Source organism: Monopterus albus, unplaced genomic scaffold (assembly GCF_001952655.1).
Source record: "Monopterus albus unplaced genomic scaffold, M_albus_1.0 scaffold70.1, whole genome shotgun sequence".
In the NCBI taxonomy this organism is placed as follows: domain Eukaryota; kingdom Metazoa; phylum Chordata; class Actinopteri; order Synbranchiformes; family Synbranchidae; genus Monopterus; species Monopterus albus.
The window spans coordinates 1,003,314-1,018,265 of NW_018127950.1; the positions used below are offsets into that span (position 1 = coordinate 1,003,314).

A 14,952-nucleotide genomic window follows, 5' to 3' on the forward strand; every position below is an offset into this window, starting at 1 on the left:
CTGCCCTGGACAGAGGTACAACATTCAACAGCTTTTGATCCTATTCTCCATTTGGTGTGAACCGGAGCTCCCCTTGTTTCAATGTGTTAAAGTCTAGGTGTATGTGTGTGTGTGTGTGTGTCTCTCATGTGGTAACTTGGTCTTGATCAAGCACACAGAAAAATGAGTTAACTGGATTGCAGGCCCCCTATGTGTGTGTGAGACAATAAGTATGCTAAACTGGCCAAGTGGTCATCTCAGGTGATGAGACCCCCTGTGTGTGTAAGACACCTCCTGGTGGGGCAGAACTTGGGATATGCTATGTGTGTCCAGGTGTGGGCTAGTGGGGCTTTGTTAAAATGTAAATAGGCTGTCTGGTCACAAAGAGATGCAGACATCTAGTCTCTACACAGAAGTTACAGCACTCAAAGTAAGCAGATTCTGCTTCATTATAGCTGTAAGATATATTTAAGCAAGGGAAACACATGCATTAAAATAATCGAAGCTCAATAGTTCTGGACAATCATCAATACAGCTGTAATATGCATAACCAAGTAAGATAAAGTTATGAAAGGTAACTACAGGTATGAGAAGTAACTTAATGCTAGTCTTAATATTTGTCTTACTGTGTAAGGTTATGTCCAATTGTTTTAGATACACACCACGAAAACAACAGTCACGCACCTTGACTTTTCCTCATGTTTTGGCTAAATGATAGAGCAGCTGCAAAGCTTGCTTATCGGGTGGCGTCACGGTTTGACGCCCCTTGTAGCATGGGCTAGCCCAAAAATGATTAATATTATATAGGTTGTTGGGTCCAGACTTTCTCAGCTTTCTGCTGCCTGCGCGCAGGTAGAGGGGTGAGAGAGCTCTGGACGTGTCCTGTGAATTTTACCTGTGATCCTCTGAATAAACCAGCACGGTTATTTTTTATAAAATCTAAAGCAGTCTCTTTCGTCTCATTGAGAGTTCCTGGTTTGAAAGAACCGGAAGAAGCTACACAGAAATAATAGCTTATAAAATCTTACACTATCTAAAAATAAAAATCACCCTAACACAAACCAGTGCTGATTGTTGGTGTAGTGTTTGTATGTTGTGGCACATAGTTGCCTGTCCTTGAGCTGAAAGTTAAAATTTTTAACTTGATTACATGCTCACCAATGCCACATTATACACTATACTGTACATAAGTATTTTTTTTAGTTTTGCAGCAGTGCTGTACATGTCATGTACAGTTGCCAATCTGTGGCTAATTAAAAGTAGTGATGTCAGAAACAAGGCTTTCCGAAGCTTTGAACCAATTGCTTTGGAAAATGGTTGTTTTGAAACTTATGAATCACCCACGCAGGTGACATCTACTGACCAAATGCCTGTAAATATAATGGAAACTGCCAACATAGTGATTTAATGATTCATGATTGAGTCATTTTCACAATATCACTGTGTGTAAATAAATTGTGACAACAGTAAAGCTTGTGTATATTATTTATGTTCTACTTATAGATGTGTGTCACATACAAGAAGGTATTTATTTTTATATACTTTCAAAATGACTATACATTTTCATCAAACCTGTTTGTAGAAAGCAGGCCTACATTCTCTGATGTGAAGTACTTGTGGCTGGAGCTATACTGTAGGTGAGGAACTGTTTTCTTTTTTTTTGCACTGCTGTAGGCCCATGATTTAAATCCTCTGGATGCTTAGAACGGAGGTGTCTTAACACTGATGATGTGATGTGGTGTTATAAAACTGCAGATGTTGGTTACATTTGATTAAATAGGGCTGCAAAAGTTCAAAAATATTCCCATACAAGTGACCTTGTTCTTTTTCTTGCTCCCTCCATCATCCAAATCATCCTCTTTAAATATCAAATGCGTTTGTCTTTCTCCTACACAAAACCCCACACTTTCAGACTTTTATTGTGTTTAAATGGATGTGGGCACATCTGATGAGCTACAAGTAACAGGATTCACTGACTGAGGATCAGCCCAAACTCTTATTTGGCTATTCAGGTAGTGCAACTGTCAACTGACTCTAGATCAGCAGTATGTTCCATTGGCCCCTAGTGGTGAACTGCTAAAATATGAAAAGTTTCATGAACCAATGTGAATCAGTCATGTGACTTGGCCATTTTGATACACGCCCCCAAGCAGTACTTCAAGATGGAAGTGGTTTGAAGCGTATTGATGCGCTGTTTAGAGTCCACCCATCACTACTTAAGTCTGAAGTGCCTGGTGATTTGTACTGAAAGTCCAAAGCAAGACATCCTGTCTTAAACTACTTGATGTTTTTGCTAATTATTGTGGTTCAATGCAGCTGAAACTGCAACAATGCCATGTCACTTTAATGAGTTTTAATAATTTTGTCACTATAATAATGTGCTGTGTTATTAAAAGGTGATGTCATTAGAAATGACATTAGAAATAATGAGAAACCTGATGTACAGATTTATCTGTCGTGTGGATAACTCTGAGAACTGTCTTATAATGATGCTGGCTAATCCTGGTTTTAGTGTAGTACGTTACCAATCCTCTCTGTGGAAACATTGGTATAAATGTCTTTTATGATTTGTATTTTTTTTTTTCTTCTTTTATATCCTTTCTTTTTTTATTTCTTTTTTGTATGGACCTTGAGTCTGCTAATAAAGGAGGATGATGATGATGATGATGATGATCAATTGTTATGTTGACTTGTAATGTTACAATAAATTCTCACTGGTACCCCAGGATGAGTAGCTGCAGTGCTGCCATAGCTAAAGGCAATCCAAATAAGTAAAAACAATAAACCACTAATAGCTGTATTAGATGCTGTCTGAGAAGAGGTGAATGCTGTGCTCTCAGGAGCCAAAAATTCCTTAATGCAGTCAAGGCAAAGTATTCAGTGTAATCTTTATAGAAAAGAAATCCTCCCCCTCAAAGCCTCTGGTTCTGTGAGGTTGCTATAATATGATGGAGAACACCACATAAAACAAATACAAAATAGCCAGGGCCTTTCTAAGGTTTGGCACTAATGGGCTGTATGATAAAGATCAAAAGGTCAAAGCCAATATGAGAACTGAGAAACTGTTATCGTTCTTTTAACAAACTAATTTTCAGTACCTGATATTTCTGAGTGTGCTTCCATCTCCCCTGCACAGCTGCTGTATTACATTTATATATATATATATATAAAAAAAGGGTTGATTGCTTTTCATGAGAGTTCATTCCATCTCTAGGCCGTTATGAAAAATACACACACTTGGGTACACTCCTACTACCTTTATTAAAATCTGCCTTTGGTAGCTGTGAAGTGCTGGTACTTCTCCGAAGGTAAAGGTTAAACCACTTGGTGGTGCTATACACCCATGCTATAAACACTGATGGAATTTTCTCAGCACCATTGTCAAGGACAGTGCAACTAAGGCAGAACAACGTGACATTAATTACTGGCTTGTGTCTTGAAATAACATGTTTTCTTTTTCTGTCACTGCTTTGTTTCTCTCTGCCCTCAGCTGTGCTGTGGACAGGGGAGGTATGGGAGTTCCTGAGTTTCACTGAACGCCACCCAAACATCTTCTACAACATTCTTCTGTTTGGACTAACCAGTGCTTTAGGCCAGGTGGGTGGCTGAACTGACCACTGGTGAATGGGATTGTTGTATTAAGAGAGAGGGGAAAAAAAAGCTTTCTGTTTGTATTGAAATGACATTTGCTGATTTATTTTTTAATTCAATCATTTACTAGACCTTCATCTTTATGTTGTGACAACAGTAAAGCTTGTGTATATTATTTATGTTCTACTTATAGATGTGTGTCACATACAAGAAGGTATTTATTTTTATATACTTTCAAAATGACTATACATTTTCATCAAACCTGTTTGTAGAAAGCAGGCCTACATTCTCTGATGTGAAGTACTTGTGGCTGGAGCTATACTGTAGGTGAGGAACTGTTTTCTTTTTTTTTGCACTGCTGTAGGCCCATGATTTAAATCCTCTGGATGCTTAGAACGGAGGTGTCTTAACACTGATGATGTGATGTGGTGTTATAAAACTGCAGATGTTGGTTACATTTGATTAAATAGGGCTGCAAAAGTTCAAAAATATTCCCATACAAGTGACCTTGTTCTTTTTCTTGCTCCCTCCATCATCCAAATCATCCTCTTTAAATATCAAATGCGTTTGTCTTTCTCCTACACAAAACCCCACACTTTCAGACTTTTATTGTGTTTAAATGGATGTGGGCACATCTGATGAGCTACAAGTAACAGGATTCACTGACTGAGGATCAGCCCAAACTCTTATTTGGCTATTCAGGTAGTGCAACTGTCAACTGACTCTAGATCAGCAGTATGTTCCATTGGCCCCTAGTGGTGAACTGCTAAAATATGAAAAGTTTCATGAACCAATGTGAATCAGTCATGTGACTTGGCCATTTTGATACACGCCCCCAAGCAGTACTTCAAGATGGAAGTGGTTTGAAGCGTATTGATGCGCTGTTTAGAGTCCACCCATCACTACTTAAGTCTGAAGTGCCTGGTGATTTGTACTGAAAGTCCAAAGCAAGACATCCTGTCTTAAACTACTTGATGTTTTTGCTAATTATTGTGGTTCAATGCAGCTGAAACTGCAACAATGCCATGTCACTTTAATGAGTTTTAATAATTTTGTCACTATAATAATGTGCTGTGTTATTAAAAGGTGATGTCATTAGAAATGACATTAGAAATAATGAGAAACCTGATGTACAGATTTATCTGTCGTGTGGATAACTCTGAGAACTGTCTTATAATGATGCTGGCTAATCCTGGTTTTAGTGTAGTACGTTACCAATCCTCTCTGTGGAAACATTGGTATAAATGTCTTTTATGATTTGTATTTTTTTTTTTCTTCTTTTATATCCTTTCTTTTTTTATTTCTTTTTTGTATGGACCTTGAGTCTGCTAATAAAGGAGGATGATGATGATGATGATGATGATCAATTGTTATGTTGACTTGTAATGTTACAATAAATTCTCACTGGTACCCCAGGATGAGTAGCTGCAGTGCTGCCATAGCTAAAGGCAATCCAAATAAGTAAAAACAATAAACCACTAATAGCTGTATTAGATGCTGTCTGAGAAGAGGTGAATGCTGTGCTCTCAGGAGCCAAAAATTCCTTAATGCAGTCAAGGCAAAGTATTCAGTGTAATCTTTATAGAAAAGAAATCCTCCCCCTCAAAGCCTCTGGTTCTGTGAGGTTGCTATAATATGATGGAGAACACCACATAAAACAAATACAAAATAGCCAGGGCCTTTCTAAGGTTTGGCACTAATGGGCTGTATGATAAAGATCAAAAGGTCAAAGCCAATATGAGAACTGAGAAACTGTTATCGTTCTTTTAACAAACTAATTTTCAGTACCTGATATTTCTGAGTGTGCTTCCATCTCCCCTGCACAGCTGCTGTTTTTCATTTATATATATATGCTTTTCATGAGAGTTCATTCCATCTCTAGGCCGTTATGAAAAATACACACACTTGGGTACACTCCTACTACCTTTATTAAAATCTGCCTTTGGTAGCTGTGAAGTGCTGGTACTTCTCCGAAGGTAAAGGTTAAACCACTTGGTGGTGCTATACACCCATGCTATAAACACTGATGGAATTTTCTCAGCACCATTGTCAAGGACAGTGCAACTAAGGCAGAACAACGTGACATTAATTACTGGCTTGTGTCTTGAAATAACATGTTTTCTTTTTCTGTCACTGCTTTGTTTCTCTCTGCCCTCAGCTGTGCTGTGGACAGGGGAGGTATGGGAGTTCCTGAGTTTCACTGAACGCCACCCAAACATCTTCTACAACATTCTTCTGTTTGGACTAACCAGTGCTTTAGGCCAGGTGGGTGGCTGAACTGACCACTGGTGAATGGGATTGTTGTATTAAGAGAGAGGGGAAAAAAAAGCTTTCTGTTTGTATTGAAATGACATTTGCTGATTTATTTTTTAATTCAATCATTTACTAGACCTTCATCTTTATGACGGTGGTATACTTTGGGCCTTTGACCTGCTCCATCGTCACCACCACGAGGAAGTTCTTCACCATCCTTGGCTCTGTTATTCTGTTTGGCAACGTCATGACTATGATGCAGTGGGTTGGCACCATCCTAGTTTTCCTTGGTGAGAACTAATTCTGGCTTAACACCCTTCCCTCAATGATCTCCCACTTTTCTCATTTACCACTAAAATTAGTGGCAGATGACAAAAAAAAAAAAAAAAACATGACTGGAGCTTTCAGCAGCTGTAGTGTGAGACAGTTACTGTAGGTGTTTGGGATGACAAACAACTAGGTCCAACTGGGGAATACTTAGGCTTCCCACACAAACCATTTTGTTGACTGATAAATTATGCGTTGAGGATATATCAGTCCAAATTCCTCCACTAACGTACAGCAGCTTGTGGTAAAAAAGCAAAACAAAAGGGGGAGTCGATACTTTTGATATTAACATATAGAAGAGGTACCAGACTGCTCATATTTTGAATGTTTTATTGGTTAAATTGGTAATTCTGTTGTTTAAATTCAGAGTGTAAAATACAGTATGTTGAGCTGCTGAGGCTTTCCTTTGCTCCTTAATTACATCTTTGTTTTTCTCACTTTAGGTCTCGGATTGGATGCTAAATTTGGCAAAACCCCCAAGAAGACAACACACTAAAACATCTGGAGTACTTGAGAGAGAGAGAGAGAGAGAGAGACAAACATAGCAGAACAAATGCAAACACTTTATAGCAAGTATCTTATTTTCATACAACATCCTCTACAAGCTAATGTGTGTGCCTCTGATTTGTTCAAGTACAGTCAGATTTTTAACATAACTGTATTTTATAGATACTGTAGTTGTGGTAGTGTCAGCTTTCGCTTTTGTGTTCTGTTGATATATTGAAGAAACATGTTTTTCTTGGGATCAACTCCGGAAGGAACTGTGATAAGCCATTCACGTTTTGTTTTTGTTTTGCTTTTTTTACCACAAGCTGCTGTACGTTAGTGGAGGAATTTGGACTGATGGAAGTTCACAGGTGGAAAATACTGTATTTAGACATCTTTATTGTTTCTGAAACCAGCTCACCTCCCTCGGATGGAAGTTGAACCAAACAAGGTTCAAGATAAACATTTCCAGCATTTCATTCAAAAGCTTGCCACCAACTAAGGTTTGGTTTACAAATTGTTGCTTGAATATGTCATCATCACATATGTATCTTATTTCTTGGTAAAGAATTGGCAAGTGTCATGCCCTTTTTAAAATATATAAGTGATTGTATATGGCCTGTTGTGTTATGTGCAGTCTTGCTATTGCATTATTTTTACTTTTTCTACAAGTTGAAAATAACCAAAATATTTCATTGTTTAATTACAGAGACTTCACTTCACTGGCTCACATCAGTTAGCTGAGATTCTCATCTCTGATGGGGTACAGCTGGTTGGAAATTCAAAAATAGACTCAAATGTGTATTTTGCAATACTTATTAATGCTAAGAGTTAAGATCATGACCTCCAGTGACTTATGTGTCTGTTAGGCAGCTTGTTAATAAATTATTATTATTTAAAAGTATATTGCCAACTTTTTGGTTTACCACATTTCATTAAAAAAGGTTGGTGAAAGTTCTGTCTGAAAAAATAGCAATCAATAAATAAACATAAAAAAACACAATGTTTTGACATTTTTAGAAGCCATGTATGTCTGTTGGCTGCTTTAAAAACACCAGTAAACACACTTTGATAATGGGATTGCACATTGAATTTATAAAGGCATTACAGAAATATCAGAAGTACAGCAACTTGGCACCCTGTTGTCAACAGAAAGAACAGACTTCTGCATATGAGGCGCCTCAAGATCAGTTTTCTCTGAGATAAACAAACGCACTTGAGAAGGTGGTTACGAAAAGAAGGACTTGGAATCTTAAACGTGAGGTTTAAAGTACATTAGTTTTCTTTCAAATGAATGTAGTTTTATTCTTGTCTGATGAAGGGAAACCGCGACCACTGCTTTCACTGTGAATACACACGGTTCCTCTAAATCAGACTGGATTAAATAGTAAACTGTTTCTATTATCGCCATGTCACTGCTACTAATGATTCACATCTATATTTTTAATTAAACGCAGCCATTTTATCTATAGAAAACTAAACTAATGTAAGTTGAGGCAAAGTAAATTCTACAATTTCATATAATTATTCACCACACCAACATTTCAGTATGTAAAACAGAATTAAATGCGCATTAATATATAAACCGTGTAAAAACTCATTAAGGAGGACCTGCGTTCAGTGTTGGTGCATGAATTGGTTTTGCGTTTGGGTTGAAAACTGGTGACTTTAGCTTTGCCAGAATAAAAATATGTGGGGAAATAAAGTCCAGCAGCAGCATGATGAGGAAACTGTGCAAATGGCTCCATATTTATTACACGCATTATGACATAAATGTCCAACATAGGAATTTTAATAATTAAGAACCACGCCTTTTCGCCACTGGTGGACAGGCATTATGTATAACATCCTATTTGTCTTTCGTCAGCCTTTCTTCCGCCCGCAGACTCAGTTGCGCACGGTTAGGTTTTGGTGGTACTCTTTACAAACAGTTATCCTAATAAGTCACACTTCTCAGACATCAGCATGTTCGCCGTGATCCGTAGACAACTTAGAAATCACCCAGCCGTAAGTACAGTCCAATTACATTCAAGAAATACTTATGTGGAAAGCTTTGTCTGAACTTGGATCATTGTGAATCTTTGTAGCTAACTTAGCTTAGCTAAACATTTTAGCATTGCTAGCTTTAGAAGGCGAGTACTCGGGCTTTGACCGAGCTGACTTTGAGACATTTTATTCAACATGTTAGTGGAGATACCCCACTTTATTTCATTCTTTTTATTTTAATCTGTTACAGTTATGTAGTAAAACACATTTCCTAGTGACCTGTGTTCTAATGCCAGTCTTGGCAGGTGCCTTTGTGTCAGAATAGGTCACGACGGCAGCTGATGATTAGCCAAGAGGCTCTGCTGCGCTGAAATGGCAGCTGATAGACTGCTAGTGCTTTAACAGGCTAGGTGGCGTTAGCAATAGCATTTCGACACATGACATCTGACGTTTGCAAGGGTAAATAATCTGAGGTAGTGCCAATGTTTAATTTTACCCAAGTAGAATTTTATGATCAACAGTCGGTGCTTTCCTGGATAGTTGTGCAGGGTAGTGATTTCAATGTGCACAATCTGTCAGCAGTCTGTGTGTTTATTGATGCAGTCCTCTCTTGGGCACTTGCCCTTAAGTTGATAAAGGTTTCTTACCTTTCTGATTCATTGGCAGCTTATCCCCCTCTTCTTCTTCATTGGTGGAGGAGTAACCATGTCCATGTTGTACCTCGCTCGTCTGGGTTTGAGAAACCCTGATGTGTGGTAAGGACTCAGTCATGGCACAGACGTCCTTGTTTTTATATTTTGCCCTTTTTCAAAATAGTTAGTGGGAGCTGGGTACAGCATGTCTAATGAGATTTAAAGATGAAATTAAAAGTAGGGAAATTGGCAGTGCTGCATTTACTTACAGATTACAAGAAAATCTGTTGCTACTTGCCTGTCGGTCTAAGGTGTGCCTGTTTTTTTTTTTTCCTCTGCAGCTGGGATCGCAAGAACAACCCAGAGCCCTGGAACAAGCTGGGCCCAACTGATCAGTACAAGGTGTGCCACAGACTCGGAATGTCATGTTAATCATGCTGTATTACAGTCACGATTTTCTGGCTGAACAGTGTAGGTGGTTTTATTCAGGGAGCATGGCATAGATCTTTGTCAGACTTGAGCAGACGGAGCGAGCTGTGGTTTGTATCCTTCATTGGATTAGTCAAATGACATAATCGGTTTACTGCTGACTAGTAGCAAATATGATGAAGTCATTAACTGTTCACATTTAATCAGAGTAATAGTTGGAGTTTCTAGAACACAATACAAAAGTATTTAGAGAAGTATTTTACATTACTACAAGAAAATTTTCTTTTGAAATTTCACAAACCTGGGGGCGTTATTCTGTACCATGCACCATAAACATGAATATCAAGTCACATGAGTTCACTTTTTGTTGGTCGTAATTTTTATGGGAAATACCCATGTTTGCTCTTGAGCTAAGACTTGTTTGTATCATCAGTTTTTCGCAGTCAACATGGACTACAGCAAGCTGAAGAAGGATCGTCCTGATTTCTAAAGAGCCCATCTGCTGGACTTCAAGGCACAAAGATGAGCTGACCCGCACAGCCCCATTTCAAATTACTCTGTGAACCTGAGGGATGCTGAAGCTAAATCCGCACATTGATTTCATATTTGTTTCCTCATTGCTTCCCTTTGGCTTTTTGGAATCTTGTTATATTTCTCATTTCCAGTGGTTGCCAATAAAGTAAAGGAGTCTTTTCTCCTCCATACAGAGAAAAGAACCTGTTTGATTTATTGTGATTATATTTGTAGGCACTTGGTCTTCCATGTCCTTTATCTAGGGTCATGTTTTCAGTTGTGTATCACACATTTTTATTTGCATTAAGACCACACTCCCCTATCTGTTTAGTTATGTCATGCTCTGTTGTTGCTGCATGTGCTTTGCTTTCACTTCATTTCACCTTTGTCTTGCCCCTGCCAGCTGATGGTGAATTCTGTGCCACACTATTCTTGGGTAGTATCCAGAGCCTTATTGTTAACCTCACAGGCAGACTTTAATCTGGTCACATTTGAACAGTGGGCTGCCTTTCATGGCAGCAGTCCAGACAGTGTCATTAAAACCTCATCAGTATTTGTCCTGTTTATGAGGCATACAAGCTGCCCAGTGCTGTTGCTGTATAGAAAGTTATTTAATTATAGACTCCTGAAGCACAGTGAAACAACACGACTTGCTGCCTGCAAGGGTACCTGTTGGCTTAGAGCAGCGACATGTTCATGTGTTATACTGAGAGGTGGAAACAGGACTCTGGTGGGACATTCAGCGTTTCTCCTTATAGAATGCCATCGCTCTCAGCCAGATGAGTCTGTAAATGTCAACAGGTCACGCTGTTCCATCTGCAGCTTGAAGAAAAGCGACAAGGATGAGCAGCCAGTGCAGTGCAGAAAATGTCAAGGAGACCTTCATATCTGAATAGAAGCCCATGTCTAAATCTTCACCCAGCCTCTCCATGGCAGGAGCTCTCCACATACGTATCTCTTTTCATCTTCTCACCTGGGGAAATGAAAAATAGCTCCTGGCACAGTGTGTACCAGTGCTTCATTTTGTTGGCTCTAAGCACTCAGCTTTCCCCCATGCTGTGTGCCTGGACAGCAAACACCAGTGCCTTAATGAATCACTCAGATTAAGAAAACCTTTTTTAATATTTTATTCCATGCTGCCACTGTTAGGATAGGAGAAATTAGCTTTCCTTCTCTGTGTACCGACCACCCACTAACCAAGTAAAAATGATTCCACCCTGAAATATAGAATGTGTTAAGTCATATTTAAGGTTTCTTGTTATATCTGATATTAATAAGAAAACATATGCTTGGGAAATAAAAGCAACCTAAAGTTTGGTTTTCAGGGTGTGTACAGAACACGACTGAAAAATACTCTGCTTATAAGGGAATGTATACACTTTGTGACCTAAAAATATTAACATTTTTGCATCAGTGATTTTGTAAGGCAGTACTGCTACAAATGAAGAATAAAAACTTTACAATGAAGACTTTCTCTTGTCATGATTGTTTAATCCTTGAATTAAAATCTTGTATTTGTCCCCCATATGGTAGTCTGAGACAAGTATATTTGCAAACACAAATAGAGATAAATGCTTCATTCACACATAAAAACAATCTAAAAATATAACATTTTAAGAAAAGGGTGAATGGCAGCAGCAAATCCAGCATGGTTAAAACTTTCTAGAGGCATTTCATAATGACTGTTTTTATTTACTGAATTTGGTCAGATAACCTGGGGCAATGGTCTAATGATAAAAATAAAAACTGATTTTCTTTACACATTAAATATTTTGTTGCCTGGCATTAAAGCCTGTGTCTGGTACATTTCTGGTGACTGAGGAACTTTTCCTAATCACCAAAAACAACAACAGGTGACACTAAGTGTCAGTTTTTGACAGCTACAGGTTCCATAGTTCAAATAGCTTTGTGGCGATGAATTCTCTGAGGATGCTGGCTGAACCCAACTATACAGCCGGTCTGACCTGCATCTTTACCCTCCTCCAGCTGACCCCTGATCCCTCTGTTGAATCCAGCCCATTTCTGCCACACTGCAGAACTGACTTTGAAAGAAATAATGAGGGAGAATAATGTGAAGCAAGGTGCAAGGTGATCGCTACTGCTGCAAATTGTCTTCTAAAGGTCATGCCAAAGGTCAGGTATAGTCTAGAAACACAGGGAATGCAGAGACTCCTGCACCATTCATACTAACAAAGTCCCCTTTAAAGCATTTTCATAGTGCTTGTGTAAGTTTCAAAGTCAGTGCAAGAAAAGGAATGATTAATAAAACTGATACATCTGTGTCATTGTACACCCACACACATGCACAGATGTCTTCAATGCTTATAGTTCACAAGAAAGAAGCCCTGCACAATATGGCATAAGGCATTTGTGACTTTTGGTTCCATCATACACAAGTATGGTCTGTCAGCAGCAGCTAGACACCTGTGTTCTCTTTTGAAGTATTTTTATTTTTGAGTGTTTTAATTTTATCACTGTGATCACAAACGCTCAGCCGTAAGGATTATGCAGAAGTGCAGGTGCCGCTGACCTTACTGAAATTACATGTTTTGTAATCAATGTGAAACCATTACTGCTGAGAAAATAATCTTTTTCTCCACAGCCGACCCCCCCAACACACACACACATACACACACACAGTGGTGATATATCCTTTTTACTTATGTTAAACGTTGCTGCTTTCAGCTTGCACTAATTGATTTTTTTGCTCCCAGTTGGAGCTAGCACAAGGAGCTGCAAACAAAACACTAACATACCACTACCCAGGAAAATTATTAGCTGTAGACGTGTCTTCAAATAATAATAAATAATTTATATATTCAGCAGAAAGCGAACAACATTATCGGTCATTTGGAGCTGTGTTTGTGTCCATGTCGAGTATTCACTCTCGTTTTAGTTCTGTTTTGCTCTCCTCCAACTCCCATATAAATAGCTAATGATTTAGTTGCTGAATTCTCCAAAAAGGTTGTTTTGTCTGTTTGCTCGAAGTATGGTGGATTTTTAGCAGCGGTGGAAGAAATACTCAGATTGTTTACTTAAGTAAAATTAGCAAAACCACAGTGTAAAGTAAAAGTCCTGCCATTCAAAATGTCATTTGACAAAAAGTACAAAAGTATTGGCATCAAACTATACTTGAAGTACTAAAAGTAAAAGTACTCATTATGCAGAATGGCACATTCACATTAATGTATATCGTATTATTTAATTATTATTATTGATGTATTATTGTGTACATCACATTTAATGTTGCAGCTGGTAAAGGTGGAGCTACTTTTAATTAGCTTAGTATATGATTATAAGTATTTTACATTCTCCTGGGTAGCATGTGAATTTCTCTCCAGGGGTTGTGATTATACTGCATTTTGTTTTATTAATCCCATTCTGAAAAGTAACCAGTAACTAAAGTTAGCAAATAAATGTAGCAAGTAAAAAAGTACAATCTTTTTCACTTCTTATAAACTCCCAATTTGTACATGTTGTTGTATTCTACTGCTCAAGAAAAGTTCACCATCTGCAGTGGCCAGAAATATATGCAACCTCTTTGGATTTTTATGTTACACATATTTCACACAGAATGATGGTAAGCAGAAACAAATCAATGCTCTAGACCAAGAAGAAAAAACACAGAGAGATATCTATTATCCACTTTTATCTCTTTGTCAGTATTGCCTCTGTAATGCCACTCAATTACCTCTCTATTTTCACTGTCTCATACAAAGACAGATACACTCGCAGATGAATTACTGAATGAATAAACTGCTTCCTCCTCGCTGCTGTGAGTCGTGTTGAGTAATGAGCAAACGCCTTTCTCCCTTTGATTCTACACAGAGAAAGCACCTCTCATTTTTTGCCATTTGGTGTTCAACTCCAAACTGATTTTGCTGTTTCACCCCTGCTTTGTCCTGTAGTTTTCTCTCTCACCTTCCTCATTCCTCCTTTTTCAAGAGCCTTTTTTTTTTTTGCTTTACCTTCATGAAGCCCAGGCAGGCAGCAGACAGGGAGTTCATTGTTAAAGTTTTATTCTAGCAAATTCACATTGATCCTTGAGCGACCAAACTCAGGATGAAAAAGTGCCATTTGCAGCAGATGCACAAAAAGGTCACAGTTGTGATGTATTTTTCCATGAGGGATTGAGTAAGGACGCTGCAGTTTAACAGCCATTTCAACAAGAATACCACAAAAATTAATCATCCTTGATGTCTCAGGGACACAGAGGCTGTGTGAGCAGGCTTTATGTGGTGTTTCAGAGCACGCATCACTCACTTTGGGAGGTAGCTCAACGCCGGGCTGGCTGAATGGTTACACAATGTCTCATAAATACAAGGTCTCAGGTTTGATCCCAGTGTATCTTATTAAAGCGTTTTTGAGCAAGACGGTGAACCACTCAGACTGCATCCTCAACCAAATGTCTGTAATGAAAAAGAACATGTCAAGCCAAGGAGAAACAGGTGTGTTTACTCTCTCAGTGGTTTGGTACATGAAGAACTGTAGCAAAAACTAGCAGTTACTCCATATCCAAGATCCCATCATCCTTGGCATCTGTGTCTTGATGAAATCTGTTTTCTCTCTGTCTTTCTTTTTCTGTGATAGGAAAGCAGGTCAAAATTTAAATAGCTGAAAATAGAACATCTGGCTGGGCCTTGTCAGTCAGCAATGTGTAATGAAATATGGAAATTGGGGCACTCTTCAAAGAGATGCGGGCTTCTCAGTGTTGTCCTGGGTCTCCAGCCCCCCCCCCACCCCAAGCCCCCCCACG

At 38.6% G+C, this 14,952-nt stretch overlaps 2 protein-coding genes across 2 annotated transcripts in view; both read left to right on the plus strand.

Moving 5' to 3' along the window:
• Positions 1–6,836, plus strand: part of slc35b1 (solute carrier family 35 member B1) — a 20,390-nt gene extending 13,554 nt beyond the window's left edge. Inside the window, exons 7-9 of the mRNA XM_020605433.1 lie at positions 3,470–3,576; positions 5,960–6,113; positions 6,594–6,836. Of these exons, the coding sequence (XP_020461089.1) occupies positions 3,470–3,576; positions 5,960–6,113; positions 6,594–6,646 (314 nt within the window). The 3' untranslated portion in view covers positions 6,647–6,836. The remainder of the gene's footprint in view (positions 1–3,469; positions 3,577–5,959; positions 6,114–6,593) is intronic.
• Positions 6,837–8,491: 1,655 nt separating this feature from the next.
• Positions 8,492–11,055, plus strand: ndufa4a (NDUFA4 mitochondrial complex associated a). Its single transcript, XM_020605434.1, has 4 exons — positions 8,492–8,643; positions 9,289–9,377; positions 9,596–9,656; positions 10,117–11,055. The coding sequence occupies exons 1-4, from the start codon at positions 8,602–8,604 to the stop codon at positions 10,171–10,173; spliced, it is 249 nt and encodes an 82-aa protein (XP_020461090.1). The 5' UTR covers positions 8,492–8,601; the 3' UTR covers positions 10,174–11,055.
• Positions 11,056–14,952: the final 3,897 nt, after the last annotated feature.